The 17,512-nt window shown below is 41.5% G+C and overlaps 1 protein-coding gene across 11 annotated transcripts in view; it reads left to right on the forward strand.

Annotated features, from left to right (window-relative positions):
* Nucleotides 1-532: 532 nt before the first annotated feature.
* Nucleotides 533-17,512, forward strand: part of LOC122765846 (nuclear factor 1 B-type-like) — a 75,079-nt gene continuing 58,099 nt past the window's right edge. For 4 of the 11 annotated variants that reach the window (XM_044020290.1, XM_044020298.1, XM_044020299.1 and 1 more), the window contains exons 1-2: nt 533-599; nt 10,496-11,024. In XM_044020290.1, the coding sequence (XP_043876225.1) occupies nt 597-599; nt 10,496-11,024 (532 nt within the window). In that variant the 5' untranslated portion in view covers nt 533-596. Of the gene's footprint in view, nt 600-6,197; nt 6,541-7,469; nt 7,983-10,495; nt 11,025-17,512 lie in introns of those variants that run through there. The other 7 variants (XM_044020295.1, XM_044020296.1, XM_044020292.1 and 4 more) reach the window with 5 other exon arrangements.

The following is a 17,512-nucleotide window of genomic DNA, read 5'->3' on the forward strand; positions in this document are numbered from 1 at the left end:
TTTAGTCAACGGGATCTCTGTGTGTCGTAAATGTACCTAGTTCAGAGATATTAAAGCCATGCCGCCTGCAGCTTCTCTGAATCACCGAATCATTCAGCACAGGCCAAAAGGTTTGACTCACAAAATCAGTTTTGAATTTGAATGTTCAGGGAGACGGGGATGTAGTTTGGCACAGAATCTCATTTGACAAAAAAAAGACTGTATTTTCATGCTGTTGTTGCAACTCATCTCCAAGTCGTCAGGAACGTTGTATGTACAACAAGCGTAGGAACAGGAGAGAGGGGAGGGGTGAGGTGGGGGCGAGGGGGAGGAGGTCAGTGTGGGAGGGGGGTGGTGATGGCTGCAGGGTCACGGCTCTCGTAATTACCACAGTCAGGTTCATGGTCCCCGGTCAAGCTGCTGCTGATTCTTTTCTTTTACCCTGATCATGCGTTGTTGTTGTGGTTGAGTTGTTCACTTGCCTCCACTGATGCCCGTCTGACTGGGTTTCTCATCTTCAGCTGGGACACAGTGAGAGTTCAGTGATGGCTGGGAGACTGACGGAGAGATCCATCAAGTGGCAGCTTTGCTATGACGTCTCAGCCAGGACGTGGTGGATGGTAAGTGGAGTTCTTTATTTTCTTCCTTCTCATCATTGTGCAAACAGAACAGAATATATGAATAAAGATTTGATCAATTCCCAGGGATGAAGAGGGTTTTGTTACTAAAATAGAAGAGATGCACATTTAGATAAAAAACATGTACTTTCAGAATTATATACAACAAATAGGAATTATAACAGATGCACATTATATGCAGTCATTGGTGTGAAAAAAAACTGAAAATAAACATAAGAACATTAATTTAAAAGAGCAAAATCAACATAAAAAGCATAAAAGTATGTCATTTTCATTTGGCAGAAAGTTATGATACGGTGGCCGTCATTTTGGACCCCCACATTTTTCTAAGTTCTAAGTTCTTTTGCGTATTTATGCCAAATGAAGGCAACTTCACCAATAAATGTTGCTAAATTTTACACCCTGTGCCTTAAATTGTAATTATATTCATGGAATTTATCGGTTTCAAACCCAGCGATACTTTAACTTGCTTACAAATAACAAAGGTTCAGGGCTGATCAAAACTGACGAGTACATACAGTGTGATGAGACAGAGACTTTTATGAATGAGTGAAGTGCCTTCAGAATAAGAGTATTCCTCACGTTCACCTCTCTCTCTGAGCTCTCTGCACTGTTGATTTGATAGTATCAAACAAAGACAAAGAGCCCTTGTTCAGCCCGCGCCTTTCCCATGCTGAAGAGCCAACACGGGCTGACATTTCATTCTGAATATTTATTTACTTGTGGGACTACAGGCGTGCTTTTATTGTGCTCCATCGTCAGGGCAGGAACTCTAGTTTGTTTGTCTGTCTGTGTCACTGCATGTGAGCTTCTCAGGGAACCTGAAACTCACATGCATGGCAGCAACGTGGGAATTTGATTCTAAACATGTCATGAAAATGTCTTTAGTTAGATAAATTCAGCATGTGGCCAAGAGGAAATGAATTGAGCTTGTAACTGGAGGGTTGTCCTAGGACAGGTCAAAGGCTGGGGCACCCCTGCACAAGGCAATAATAATCTTATTTCAAAAGAAAGACCACTACTACTCACCCCCATTGCTCCCCAGGTACAGACAAGTGCGATTTGTGTGTGCACTTCTGGTGTGTAAAAAGGGTCAAATGTAGAGGTCCAATTCACTATCACTAATAAACAACTAATTCTAAACGCTTCAAGATGCATCATATCATTTTCAAGTGGGTCCAACACAGATACAGAAAAGTGTAACTCTGCAGTTACAAAAATACAAAAACAAAACTTTTACTAAATTTTATTAAAGCATAAACAACATGAAACCACCTCAGTTGAAAAGAAAACTTTAAAAATGATAGATATAGACACTTAGTTTAAGACAGGCAACTTGCCGAGTCTGAGTATACATGTGGAGGAGAAAATCAAGTTATTGGCTGTGTATGTCTGACTCCGCCTCCGTAGGTGGCGCTGTATCTCTCTATAATTAGTCCGTATTGAATGAGTTTCCTGTTGACCCGTAAGTCACAGAAAATACAAATTATATCGGGCATTGGTGGCCGCTGTGCTGTCTGAAGACAGACGACGCTGTCATGTGATTTCTGGCAAGTGTACTGCAGTTTATATGTTGTCTCCTTCTACATCTGGGTCAAATGTAGGAAAAGGTGCTTAGTTTGTTCATTAAAAACATGGTGGTCCAACATGGTGGCCTCAATAGAGAAGACCCACCCCTGGTGTAAATATAAAAGACTCTCTCTGATGGAATTCATACTTTCAGGTGATTGTCCACTCTTAACACGGGACTACGCAGGATTTTTACCTCAATTTAACAGCTTCAAAGTCATTGTGATGTTCTTGTTGTGGGGAGATTGGGGGCGGTCGACACTCCCCCTACTGTTTGTATGTGGAAATCTAGCCTTGCAAGATAAAGGGTCGCCGAGCCAGAGTTGTCAGAATCAGGAGGTCTCATGAAAAAAAAACCCTAATGCTTCACGGCACTACACATACACCCCCTGGGCAGATAACGGCTTTTCTGTAAGAGCAAGGCATCAAAACGTGTACTCCGGATCTATAGGGGGCGCTGTGTAGAGAAAAAGCCAAAAATGCGACCAGACTTGCAGAGTTCTGCTTTTAAAAAGCATTACACATTTATTTTATATTCCATTTGTGCCAAGGAGGAATAATCTCATCTAAATCTTACATACTGGACCCTTAATAACGGAAAATAAATCACTACTGATATTTAAAGCTAATTAATCCCATCATTTATATATAGATATTACATGTCATTTAGGAGACGCTTTTATCCAAAGCGACTTACAATGGAATTAAGTACAATCGGCCAGGGGTGGGATCGAACTTGCGACCATGATGTCTTTCACACACAGGGTAGGGTCTTAACCACTGAGCCACTCCACCCCCGTATATATATATGTAGATATAAAACACCCTCAGTGCTTTTCAGAATTCATGCAGGAGGCATTTTCAGGAGCACCAGGCGAGGCAGAACTTGATATGAAGTACAGGCAGACATGGCAGTTCATGAAAAGGTCACGTCAAGGTTAGAATCCTGAGGGATTTAGTTGAGATGAGCTGATCTGCTCGTCTTATAGCCGTTTTTTGAAAAGCCCATAGGAAATGAAGCAATGAAAGGAAATGGCATCACACACTGCGAAGCTCCTACACTGTTGCTGTTGAATTACAAGTGGAAACCGTAAAGAGGCACATACAGTACTGTTTCACTGCAAGCAGAGCATGGCAGTAACAGGAGCACTGACTGCTGTACTTTCATCAAAATAAGTGGAAGATTATTATCTTAAATGACACCAGTATTGACCATTATTGTATGGTGGCACCCATTTCATGCATACATTCAGTTGTGTTAATAACTGATTCTATTATTTTCACCTCTTATTATGACCATTTGCACTCAAATATAAAAACTTCAAAATGATTTTGTTGCCTGGTGGTTTCAACGTGGCATGTGGCTGTGAAATGTCTAATGTAATTAAACGTAATAATCTGTAATTTCATAATTTGTGCTGAAATAATAAATAAATGAATAAATGAAAAGATTTTAAAAGCAGAACAACATGTACAGGACATCAGTTTTAATCACTCTGCCGTGGGTGTCAAACAAGCAACTTGCAGTTGTGTGTGTAGCCACATGGGGGCGGTAGATCCACGTTCAGTGGGATGAACCTACACGTGCATCATTAGACTGTTACCGTACAGTATAATAGCTACTGGATAAGTGGAAGCAGAGGGACTAAAGAGAGTCAAGTGTTTCGAGATAATGATTTAGCCGCTCACGAGATCTAACCCACCAACAATAAATACAAAGTGAAACAAAGGAAATCTACAGTAACATCTAAAACGAAAACACTTGATAATGTGAAGTGAGTGCCAAAGATTTTCAAACTTTATCGAGTTTGACTCTAAATGAGTGTTTTTAATCATACAGATTATTTATGTTTTATTTGAGTCAGTAGTTTGGAGGAGGCCACAGAACCAGCAAAAGATTTGCCGGCACAGCAGCAGTATTAGACCCAACTTATCACTTGAAATCATCACTGATGAGTGCCTCTAAAGCATAAATCATAATATAAAGTAAAAAAAAAAAAGGATTGTTTCTAAAGGAGAGAAAAGTGATGTAGTGGTCAACAAGATGCTCTTGCAACTTTGTTTCCTACGGGTGCTGTTATGAAGTTCCCCACTGCCCCTACATGACATCCTTAGAGGAAATGATATTTGGCACTGTATAGGAAAAGCCCATCTCAGTGACAGAAAGTGATGCTGTATTGTACAGGATGTCCCTGTATAGAAATGTGAAGGTGTGTGAGAATGTGGGAAATGATATACTGGTGGTGACTGCCCCACCAGTGTGCGTGCCCTGCCCCTCCAAATGTCTGCGCACGCCACTGACTGCATCTTCTAATCATTTGGACTGCAAACGGATGCTCTCAGCTTAATTATTTGGAGAAGTGAAAACACAGACTGGCTGTAAAGATGCGCCTGACATTTCCATCATGATCGTGGTGATGAAAGTGCAGGGAAATCTCTTTCACTTCACTCACACTTCACTCACATCCTCTATTGTTGCTGTGCTGGCACACAAGACACCCAATGAATGATCATCCAAGGTTAACCCTTTGTAAATACCTCATCCTTCAAACGCTCTAGCAACCGTCTCACCATTAGCACCACACTACGCACACAGTATACGACGACAGCTATTATTACAACATTGCTTACCATTGCTGATGTTATTGTTATTGCCACCATTACAGACTTAATGTTTTTTAATTGTTACTCTGTAAATGGTTTCATGTGGAAAGCACTTAACCTTGAGAAGTGCCTCACATAAAGACAATTACTCTTATTCCTTAATGAACACTGATATAATACTGTAATAACAGCAATGTTTGACTGATCACTTTGAATTACTTTTAGTGCCTGTGTCACTATAGGGAATATTTCAAAAAGTGATCATTATTATTATTATTATTACCATGCTGAATCATATAGAGCAACAGTCAGTGACTGCAAGGTTATTCAGCACTTACTGTCCAGCATGTTTGAGGAGCAGGAAATGAGGGGCCCAGAGTGCAGAGTCCTGGGGCCAGTGCTGCGGGCCAATGAGAGGCAAGAATACAGACACTATTGCAAAAAAAAGGATTCTCCATCAAGCTACAGAGACACAGCAACATCGTGGAGTCATGTACATTGGCAGGGAATATTCACAATAAGAGGTCCACTTATAACAAATGTGTTATTTCAGTATAAGTAATAGGCATTAGAAACATTTATTGATGTGGGTTGAAGTCACACTAAGATTTTGTGCAGAGGCCAGTGGTTCTTGAATAAGGTCAATATAGGACAATGAATAATCCAGAATGAACCAACTTTCACTGATAATATGTATAGCCTGATAAAATCCACACCTGCTTAAGTCTACAATAATACTTTTTTCTCTGTGCGATAAATAAGCAATTTTACATTACGACTCACAGGAGATTCTCCTGTGAAACTCCTCTGTGTTGGAAGAAGCTATGTTTGAATTCCCTAATTGACTGTTTTTTTTTTTTTGAAAAGTCAGCATAACCAGCAGCTCCTGTGTCCCTGTAACCTAAAAACACTGATTTTGCCTTTGGACTTTGGTGCTGGAGGGTGAGCAGTTCTATTCTTAGCTCTTTGTCCTTGAGCAAGACATTTAAACCTGTGTCACTCCCGATGGCTGTGACGGCAGCGTGTGAATGGGTATAAAAGATGTGTTAAAGACAGTGTGCTGTGTGCAAAAACTGCAGCTTTGAGAGGTCATCAGAAAAGTTCTGCCATTTAAACCCTTCTACAGTTACATACTGGATCTTTGATTTTTTTTAAATATTTTTTTTTTTTTTTACCATTATTTGTATTTTGTTTTAAAATATAGACTGATATATACCTAACATTTACAACACATTTCGACCTTTGACGACTTGGCAGTGTGTAACGGACCTCCATTTCTGAACTCATGGTGAGGAAATGTCAATGAGGCTTTTATTTAGAAAAACCAAACCGGAAGCTGAGGTTTCTGAAGCACGTCTAGCTTTATGATGGCAGCAGCAGAGCCGGAGGGCGTCAGTCAGTCAGACAGTGAAAGTGAAGGCGGAGACAAACCCTGTGCCGAAAACTCAGCCTCTTCTGGATCACGTTCAACTCTGCTGAACAACCCCAAAAAACCGATCCAAAAAAACGTAAGAGTCGAAGAGGAAGGAAGACAAGAAAAAAGAGAAAAGGCGCGAGGTGCTCCCAACTTCTTTTCACCGATATCTGCCAAGAATTGTCTTCCGGTGTTGACTTTTTTCCCCCCTTTTTTGCGAGCTCCGCAAGAGAGAAAAAAGCACAAAGTTGAACGTGAGAAATGTGAAGCTACCGGCTTGAGTGTTTCAACCAGACTCCAGGATTTCCCTATTAATCAATGCAGTACAGTGCAATGGTACGTGAACAAGGATTATTATTGTTTTCTTTTTTTAAGTGTTTGTGATACATCTCTGTGATAACATTAATAATAATAACAATTGTCCTGGCGACTGGGAAATGTGGGTTAACTTAACACGGACCACAACGGTGGCACGGTTTGGGGGCCAAAAGGTGCCGTAAACTTGGCACACATTCTCCCGCAGCCTGTGTTAACATCCCATTATTTCCCCTTTAATTTGGCAAATGAACTGTGTGTGGACTGTTGACAGTTCTGTTACACATACACACGCACGCACACTCTGCAGCCACTGTGTAACAGTGTTAAACCTCCAGTCCTTTAATTTAGAAAGTTATTGTTTTACATTTACATACATTTTTTACATTAACATCTCTATTGATTTGTATCACTACTGACATAACATGACATGAAATACAACCCAAAACACATGAAACATTCATTATTGTCACCATTATCCTCCTTTGGGCTCTATAATGAAAAAAACGAGTTCTTAATTTAATTCTGAGGAACTTTTTTTGCAGCCTTTATACAGTTTCGCAACTCAGACGGTGAAGTGAATTGTCTAAAGTGATGTTGTCGACAAGGTTGCCAGATCTGCGGAGCGAAATTTCCGCATTTCCGTGTCATTCTGTGGCCGAGGCTGCGGTCCAAAGTCCCCGAGGCTGTTAGAAATAAGAGCGCTGCAGACTGAGTCTGTCTGTCTGTCTGTCTGTCTGTCTCGCTCCTGCTGTGTGTGTGTGTGTGTGCGCGCGCGCAGAGAGAGAGAGGGGGTAAATTAGTAGTGTTTCAATGCAGCCGAGCAGGAGAGGAAGGTGCTGGATAGAAGATAGGAGCTTTGTGTGTGTGTTTGGAGGAGGAGTGTGACTGTGTAATTACGTGGCTGAGAGAGAGAGAGAGCGAGCGCGCGCGCGAGAGACAGAGAGACAGAGAGAGAGAGAGAGAGAGCGAGAGAGAGAGCAAAAAAGAAGAGAGGAAAAGTTGAGTCTGATTTGCTGAAATCGCGCAGGAGCGAAGGTGAACCGGACGATTTCCATATCAAGTTTGGCGAGAGCAGCGGTGAACATCACACGCTCGGCACCACCATGCTCTCTTGAACCAGATACCGCTGCAGCGACACGGGCAAAGAGCCGCGCACATCAGAGGAGAACGCACAGTCTGCGTGCCAACTTTAAAAAAAAAAAAGAAATTACAAATTATAATCTCCTGCGTAAAAATTTATTTTTTTCTCTCAGCGGAGCTGACAATCTTTGGATCGCAAACATTCACGGATGCCCTTTGGATAATAATAATCCCTTTTTGGCTTTTACGCGGATAGCTGCTCCACACTCTCTTACATCGGTCCAGGAATGGCGCGATAAAGTGATCAGAGGAATCATTCCAAGCGCAGTCACTTTGTGTGTAGCCGTCTCACCATGTACTCTCCAATTTGTCTTACTCAGGTATTTGTGTCTCTTCATTTATTTATTTATTATTATTATGATTATCATTTTTGTTATTATTATTTTTAAATATATACATTTAATGAGCATGCTGTGCGTAATTGCAGCACGTTTAAGTGTATATTACTCCACATTCAGCACCTTAACTGTTGTGATTTCAACTTTCTAATTTTGGAGATTTTCAGATTTCAACCAGTGTCCAAACATTTTTAAGAAAAATAAATTTAAACAGTCCTATATACGCAAAAAGTCAATAGTGTCCTAATACTTATGCGCTTTTTGTGCGTAAAGTTGTGCGTAAAGATGCCATTTAAGGATTTCTGTACAATTAGCGCAGTATTTGCGTCCTCTAATAACCTCACGCACACTCTCAATGCCTGGCTTGAGCCGTTTATTTTTCACGTGTATATTTTTATTTGTTGAGGGAAAACTTATATTTTGGGGGCAGTGAGGCTGAAGGAGGATAAAGCCACTTTCACTGAAAAGGAAGATCAAACACGCGATAAGGCTGATTCAGGGCTGCACAGAGGAGCTGACTGTTTTGGCTGAGTCAGTTTTACTGTTTATATTTTACTTGGCATAAGTAAGTGATTGACTGAGATGTGGTTTAGTTTGTACTTAAGAGGATTGTGCTTTTATGGCCTCAGCTGAAGTGCACTGCACAGGGCCCTGGCCAAGTCATTTATCTTTACAGCATTTGGCTGTGGACTGGTTGAAGTTAAAGGAGGTTAGGGGGAGGGAGGAAGAGGAAAAAAAAATTAACAGAATATTTAAAGTGTTTTTTGAACAGGAAACTAGACGTGAAAAAGGATTTCAGTCAGAGTTGCTGCACATCACATTTACTGCTTTAACTGGTGACTTTATTGAGGAGCTGACAGTAAAATGAGTTCTGAATTTGTACATCTTTAAAAGACTCATAGGATCCATAGTTAATATAATACATTTTAACAAAGAAAAGAGATAAAAGCATATGCCCTTGCCGTATCTATAAGAAATATTAGTATGTTTAACTTTGTTACAGTGGAGCAGATTTTTATTGGCCCTTAAGTGCAAATGTGTCTTGTCAGAGCAGCAGCAGCGCTCACACAGATAGGGAGTGGATTTCTGTGGTTTCCCTCGCCGCCTGGCTGCATTCAAAAAAGAACAATATGTGGTTTTAACTCCACAAAAGCTCCCTGGAAAAAAAAACAAAAAACAGGGGGGCAGTGCACACTTATTAGATTTGACATTTTAACGACCTAAAACAAAGATAACTTAATGTTTGAACTTATCCCGCAGCTGCTGTAATTTCTGACGACTCCTAAATCACTCACACCGTCCGGTACATTCCTACATGTACAGAGGACAAGCTTTAAGAGATTACTATAATTTGCTTAAGAATTACTCCAGTGTTATTGATGTGAAAGCTTGTAGGCCTGTGAGTGCTGTGTTACCGTAGAAAAAAAGAGTTTATTTTCTCAAGAGAAACTCTGTCATGTGTTCAGCTGAAGTTATGTATATATATGTACATATATATACACATACTGTATATATATATATATATATAATTCAGCATGTATGTATATATGTATAGATTTGCGCAGCTTAGTATTTGCAGTTGTTTTTCATTTTCAGATTTAATGTGGAGTAGACAAAATATGTAAATAATAAATAATAATAATAAATAAATAATGTAAAATATTGTTAAAAATATTAATTTAAATATCTGACCGTGTATCAGTTGAATACGTTTCAAGAATGATTTAATTAAAAAGGAGAGGAAACATTTTAGGTGACGTTAATATCACTGTGTGACCTCAGGTGTAAGGAATGAAGCAGGGCAAGTGTCTTTTTATATGTGTGTGTGTGTTAACCGTAATGCTTGAAAGGATTTGGCACAAACTTCTAAGCGAGTCCTAATTTAACCCGTGCAAACACCTTTCACGCAACCGCTTCGTTTCATGCGCTGATTTCCTCCTCCACGGCTTGCATTGATACATTTCGTACATACTGTGTTTACGACGCCCTTTGTAATGTCCTCGCAGAACAGGAAACTCCCATATATAAGGTCATATATAGTGATTGCAACCCGCTTTGCCCCACAAACCTGTCCTCCACCCTCCTATGTTCATGGAAATAGTTTGATCAGAGAAATGCAACTGCACGGGGCGCATGCTCAGGAGTTCCCACTCACAACATGCTCGGGAAATGAGAGCTGAGACACGAGTGCATTCAGTTACTAGGCTTGGTGCTATTGTCGTGCTGGCAGTTGATATAAACAGTGGAATTTCCTTGTCATAGCTGCAGCACACACAGATACATCTAAAATGGTAAAAATGAGTGCTGCTGAAACAGACAATAAGATATGATGTGCCTGATTATGAGGAATTGTTGATTCGTGGTCTGCTTTCCCTTCTGCTATGGATTAGTAGCTGACTAAACCTATATTTCTTCATTCTGTTTTCTTGACGACACGAGTTTCTGATCATGTTTTTCTTTCCTTCTTTCCCGTCTCTCTCTGTTTCCCCTTGCAGGATGAATTTCATCCCTTCATTGAGGCACTTCTCCCTCACGTCCGTGCCATTGCCTACACGTGGTTCAACCTCCAGGCCAGAAAACGCAAGTACTTCAAAAAGCACGAGAAGCGGATGTCCAAGGACGAGGAGCGCGCGGTGAAGGACGAGCTTCTGAGCGAGAAGCCCGAGGTGAAGCAGAAGTGGGCGTCCAGGCTGCTGGCCAAGCTGCGTAAGGACATTCGGCAGGAGTACCGGGAGGACTTTGTCCTCAGTGTGACAGGCAAGAAGCACGCGTGCTGTGTGCTGTCCAACCCGGACCAGAAGGGCAAGATGCGCCGGATTGACTGTTTGCGGCAGGCCGATAAAGTTTGGCGCCTGGACCTGGTGATGGTCATCCTCTTCAAAGGCATCCCTCTGGAAAGTACAGATGGCGAGCGCCTCGTCAAGTCTCCACATTGCACCAACCCAGCACTTTGTGTCCAGCCTCACCACATAACAGTATCGGTCAAGGAGCTGGACTTGTTTCTAGCGTACTATGTCCAGGACGGTAGGTGGAAGCTCACACTCGTGTGTCTGTGTTTGTTTCACTGTGTGTGTGTGTGTGTGTGTGTGTGAACAAAGGCTCCGTGAGGTCAATGGTCACATGTGTTAGTTTTTGGCAGCCTTGCTGAAATCACAGCTAAATACCCTGCTGAAGGCACACAAACACACAAAAACCCTAAGAATTAGTGCCTCACATATATTGCATACATTTTTTTTTATATACGGCTCATTACAAAAGAGAAATACAATCTGTAACTAATACTAAATGTAGAACAACAATATTAAATGTGTGCTACAGTAGCAGCACCGATTATGTTCGCTAATTATACAGGTTTGGATTAGGTGTGTATGATCTGAAACACACATACACACGCACACACACACCGTATTTAGGTTTACATCTTAACATTAACAGCATTTATTACACTATTAATGTAACAATATATAAATGAAATACTTTTCTCTTGTCTTTAAAACAATTTTGTTTTAAATCCAGATTTCCTTTGTAAAAACAACACTCCTTCTCACACTAATGTTAAAGTAATTGTTGACAGAAAATCACATTACACGTTGAGTCTTGGTTAATATTTGCACAAAATTTCTAATATTTGTTAGTATACATACAAGCTATATTTATAGTGAGTGAGTGTGCCTGTGCTGAAATGCTTCTTAATTCCTGAAAAAGACAGTTTAAAAAGCTGACATTTTTTTTCATCAGTGTCGTCTGAAATTCAAGGTTGTAAAAACATTTCTTATACGTGTTCACATTTTTGTGAGCAGCTGGGTTGAAATAGTTTTTAATTTTCTGAATTTACTTTTCTTTTTCCATGCTGCCCACTCATAAACCGTGGCGTTTTTTGTAACGCCTGATGTTCACCACTGACATTTCAAGCCCAAATTAATTTTAGTTCTATAATCTGAAAAGTAGAAGAAATAAACTGTGAATTTTCACAGTTTTCAGAAATATATTTTGTTATTTTGATATTCTTCCTTGGTTTTTAAAGAGATGAGGAATGTTATCTAAAGAGATGAATTGCTATGGGAAATGGAACATGTGAATTCCCTATTCAGTGCTTCTTTCTTAATTCTCTTTAAACTCATTATATTTAAATTAATTTTTTTTATGAATCCACTTAAACTCCTTTAACAACACTTTGAAAATGAATTTCTTTTCTACAAAATAGTGTTGTTGCAGCATGTAATAATACATCCCTCACTCATGTCTCTTAGTTGTGAGCTTCCTCCCTTTATCTGTTGTCACCGCAGGAATCCCCCACACACACACACTCTATTCCCTGTTGAAATTGACTTCCGTTACATTTACCGCTGTAACACTGAAAATCCAGTTTCAGTAGAATGGGTGATATAGCTAGCTGCTCATTATCATCAAACCTTGAGCGCCATTTTGTGTTTGATAAGTGCCAGGGAAAGCAGAAGGCACAGCACAGAGACAATAATGGTTGCCACTGGCACCGGGGGTTGGCATCAGACCCTCTTTTGTGTCTTTTGTCGGATGCCACCGCTTCTCTGCTTTGCATGTGCTGCATTTTTAACTGTTCACTACCAACTTGAGAACGCTACTTCACTCCCGTTTTTTTTTTTGTTTTTGCAAAATAGACGCCATTTAGATGGTAAAGTAGCGTTTGCAACATAGATTTTGATGTTTTCTTTTCACCAGCTTTTATGGTAGGAAAACGTGGCCACCACGGAGGGATAGAAAATTATTGGCAGGCATATGAATTGTAGTGTTTTAAATAGATGGTTGAACATACTGTTCTCTTTTTCAAGTGAACAAAAAGCGTCGTGTCGGAGCAATTATTACTGTTGTCATCAAAATATTAGCAAATAATAAAAAAAGCATTCTTTAACTGGCATCATGAAGACAGCGATGCTCCCCACCCTCCTTTCGTTTATTTTTTCATTTGCAAGTTACAGCATCTTTCTTTTCCTCAAGTTACCAAGCAGCGTCCGTCTCCAGACAATGCAGCCATATTGTGGTGGCGTGCGGCTGGGCGCCATTTTGTGCTGCACTGTGCCAGGGAGGCAGGCAAATCACCAGCGATGGTTGTTAGAGGTTTGGAGGTTGGCATCAAACCCTCTTTGTCTGCTTGCAGCATGCCTTTGATTCGTTGGTTGGCATCCGCAATGCAGTGGGCACGTTGGAAAGTTTTTTGACAGTGGCAGAATGGAAGCCGCTGCCTTTGTTCTGCTGCAACTGCACGAAACAAACAAACATACAATCAAACACAAAGAAACTTGTAAAGAGGTCTGTGTGGAAAAAAGAAAAGAAAAGAAAAGGAAAGAACCTGGCATTTGTACAAACTACGGGAAAAAATTGTGGTTTTAATATTCTTCCTGCTTTCTGGCAGTGGCTCACCTCTGTCGTGTTGTGTAATCAGACAACTTTAAATATATTGCTGCACTTATTGACTCAACAGTATTTTTTTCCTCGTATTTTTTTTTTTGGGGCAAAAATTAAAAGTTCACAATTTGTTCTTGACTGTAGTGGGTCGCTGCCTGAGAAAGGTCGCCGGGTTGGCACTGAGTGTGCTGGGTGAATTTAGAGAGGGGCACTCAACCCCCTTGTTCTGGGGGCACGGACACAGGCAGAGCTGTAGCACCCATGTGCCTGCCCAGATGAATGCCCGCTGGGAAGTAGGCTGGGGGCTGGGAGTGGGGGTTGTGGCATCCATTGTGCCAACTGGCAGACTGTGTTCAATACACGGCCCTGGCTTCTCACACTCACACACACTGCTTTTGTAACACTGATGCAACGTTTCAGCTTCATCAGATAAAACAAGAGGTGCAATTCTTTTTGTTTTTCTTTTTTTCACCGAATCATTACCTGTGCCCACCTGGATTCATATTTTGAATATCTAGTTTGACAGATTGATGGAATAGTTGTAACAAGGCATGTAGATAATCACCATGTTAGGACTTGTCAGAACTCTGAAAGGCCTCGTTTATATTGGGTTTAAACTTCTTCAATAGGTGCAGGAATGTAGTCATTGTTTTCAATGGGAAATGTGTTGGCCCCGCTTATTTCAATGTATGGTTCTCATTACATAAACAGATAATTATGATATGGAAATATGAAATCATGTGGAGGATAAAGTGGTAGAAGATGAAATGAAATGTCCAGTGTGTGAAATTTACAGCGGTTAATAGGCAGAAATGTAATATGTGCACTTCAGGCAAGGTGCTTGCTTTATGGAGGCCGTCATCTTGGACTTTTACTCCAGCTGCCCCCGAACGGGAAAACAAACGACATCCTTTCTGTCTGTCTGTTCTTCAGTCTGCAAAGGTGACTGTAGTTCCATGATGCTCTTGAGAATGGGGGGCCGATTGATCTGCATTTTCACTAATAGATGTCACAAATTCTTACGCAGTGGACCTTTTTTAAAAAAAGTGTAATTATAATAAAAATACATAAGCAATCCATTTCGGCTTGGGAAAAATCCTGGAAATGATGTGCCTTTTTTTTCTTAATTGACCTCAACTTAAACTGAGTGAAACAAGAAGTGGAATTGAGTGTGAATGCTTGTTCAGATGATTACATAGCATAGAAAAGAAAGGGGATTACCTCATAAGCAGTGACAGAAAGGGAATGTCTGGCAGACTGAAGAAGTCAAGGTCAAGCAGCTTTCCCATTACTCTAGTGCTGAAAGTTAACACAGCCATAAAACATCATTACCTTGACCCCTCTCCCTTTCAATAACTTCTAACTTTTTTCCCCCCACTGTCTGTCATGATGGTTTGTGGAAAAGGATAGATTACCTCTGTATACTCTGCTGCCACGTTAATGGCGACCTTGTTTTTTACGAGTGCCAGACTTAACCTCTGGCCCCCCGAGGTCTCGACCTTTGCGGGGAGATGTGGCAGGGTGTCCTCTGAAGTTTAATTGAGCAAATCAGATCAGTGTAAACGCGCAGTTGTAGGCCCTGGGGCACGTGGAGGAGAAAGACTTTTCCGCTCCGGGGGGTGGTGGTGGTCAGAGGAGGAGGAGGGGGCTCGGGAGGTGTGGCTCATAAGCCCCTCTTATTGACCTCCTCAATCGGGGTCAAACCGCAGTGTAACCAGTGGTCTCTTGGCAACAGTTTTCCTCCACTGGTCTGGCTGGTGGTCTCCTGGTTCACTGGCCTAAGTGAGGGGGAGTATGCACCATTGGAACCCCCTCAACTAACACCACCACCACCCACACACCTCAATTGTCTAGCGGGTGGCTAATGCCGTCATTCCCTCTGGTGAAAAAAAATCTGTTTCATCCCGTGTTTTAATGGGTTTTCCATCACTGGGAACATGTTAAACCAGCATCACTTCCTGGTCAAATGGCACACACTCATTTCTTCTTCACCTGCTGTATTTATGCCAAATAGCACAGGCGTTAGATTCAAAATTTGTAGCAATCCTTACTTTTTGATGTAATTTATTCCATCAATCTGATCATCTGAACGATTGATTTAAAGAGAGACTAAAGTAAAAGAGGCAAAAGAGGAACCACTGATTATAGCAGAGAGCTTTTGGTGCGTCCGTGAAGTCACAGTTCATGCATGAAGGAGTGAATAAAAACAACAAAAACACCACAGGGCAGAACAACCATGGACAATGAGAATTTAGTGGGATAAGCCAGGTTCAAAAATCCCAGATATACCAGCTAATTTTAGTGTGAAAGAGCCTTAAAACTTGTTCACCATGCTGTGTGGTGTAGTCTTCTTTCCTGCCTGGCCAGGTTTGAGGCTTTGGTCTGGCCATTGGTGCAGAGGCCTGACCTTCTGGGTCACAGTTGAGGTCTGTGACTAAGCACAACATCTATCCCTCCCCTTATCCTCCTCTGCCATCAGGAATCACCCCTGCGGCACACAGCCTGGCCAAATGACTCTCTCTCCCTGTCTCTTTTCTTTTTTTTCCGCTCCCTGGCTTTCCCCCCATGCTCCAGACTCCGACCATGACAGCTGTCCCAGACTCAGGCACTGGGCCAGAGAAATAGAGGCTGGGTTTTGTGCCAGAAGTGTGAAACAAAACTTGTTGTAAGCAGACAGCATTGCGGACGCTACTGTTTGTCTTGCTTTTTTTTTTTTTTTTAAATCAAGTTCCGTGACTAGTTTTAATTTTTGTTTCTAGTGAGATGGTATGGAAAATATTTCAAGAGGTTTGAAGTTGTATTTTATTCTTTGACATATGTTTCAACAGTGTAAGTTCAGAGCACATTACGCAGGAATGTAAAATAAAATTGAAAAAAAACGTAACCGATGACTCCATATAGAAAAACTCCTCAGAGTGAACTGCTCAACCCTGCACTTCGCTGCCTTATTAGTATGCAATAGAGCCTGCGGTGTCTGGCTACCTCTCTCTCAGAGCCGTAACCTATCGAACACATTCTCTCAATCTAATCCACTTAGAACTCCCTCCCAGCTTCACCGCTTGCCTTATTGATTTCCGCTTCCCACTAAATGTCTTCCTGATCCTTTTTCTCTTAACCCGGGAGCTATTTATGTTTTGTGGTGCTCTTTCTTGCTCGCTTGGCTTCTTTGCTTTCTTCCTTGTTTCTTGCCCTCTGTCTTTTCTCTCTTTTATTTTTCCTGCTTATATGTTTTTTGTCTAAATGCTTTCACTCCGTCTCCAGGATCTTTGGTAGTTTGAGGTCTTCCTCTGACTGTCCCGTACCTTCTTTTTTTCCCCTCCTTCTCTTTCTTAAACACTAACCTAGGTGCAGTTCATCCAGGTTGCCTGGCTCAGTATGAGGCTTGTATTATTAGCAGTGGGGTTTTTGCTCAAGCAAATACCTCAAGGCTTAAACAGGCCGTGTTACCTCCTTAGTCCTCTTTTGTGTGCCATGTGTACATAAATCTCCATGGAAACAAGGCAACTCGGAGCAGAGGCCACTGAGAAATGTGGATGCTTTCTTTCTCAACAAAATTTACAACTCTCCTTTGCTCTTCTACAGTGTGTTTAATTTGCTTGTGTCACAGTTTGCGCTGCTCCATCCGTCAAAAAAGCCGACAAGGCCTTTCTTTGGCATTCTGAGGCCCAGGCTTTGTGCTGAAAAGGCTTTTCTTGTGTATTTCAGTAGGAGACTCGATTTTGCGTTGGTGACTACACTTAGTTAAGGACTGCAGTTTGTGTCATTAGTCTATGGTTAAGATCTCAGCTTCACCACACTTTCCCAGGCTTTTGGGGAGGACCCCAAATGCATTTCAAATCCCCCCGAGGCCACTTGACTGGAGGACCGGCACCTCCCACTCCTCACGGATAGATCCCCCACCCCCACCCTGTCTGCCGGTCCTCCCAAATGAAGACAAATGGGTACATTCACCCCCATCCCAGGCACTAAACTGTACCTCACTGTCCTGTCTTACAAAGCAGGCTCTCCCTGCCGGCCGAGTTTCTCCATCCAGTGACTGCCGTCTCTCTTCTTTACCACCATGCTCATAAAAAAAGTACAGTTTTCCTGTTTACCTGCTAGACTATTGACATGAGATTGTTGTGTTTTTT

This window comes from Solea senegalensis, linkage group LG3 (genome assembly GCF_019176455.1).
Source record: "Solea senegalensis isolate Sse05_10M linkage group LG3, IFAPA_SoseM_1, whole genome shotgun sequence".
NCBI lineage: Eukaryota > Metazoa > Chordata > Actinopteri > Pleuronectiformes > Soleidae > Solea > Solea senegalensis.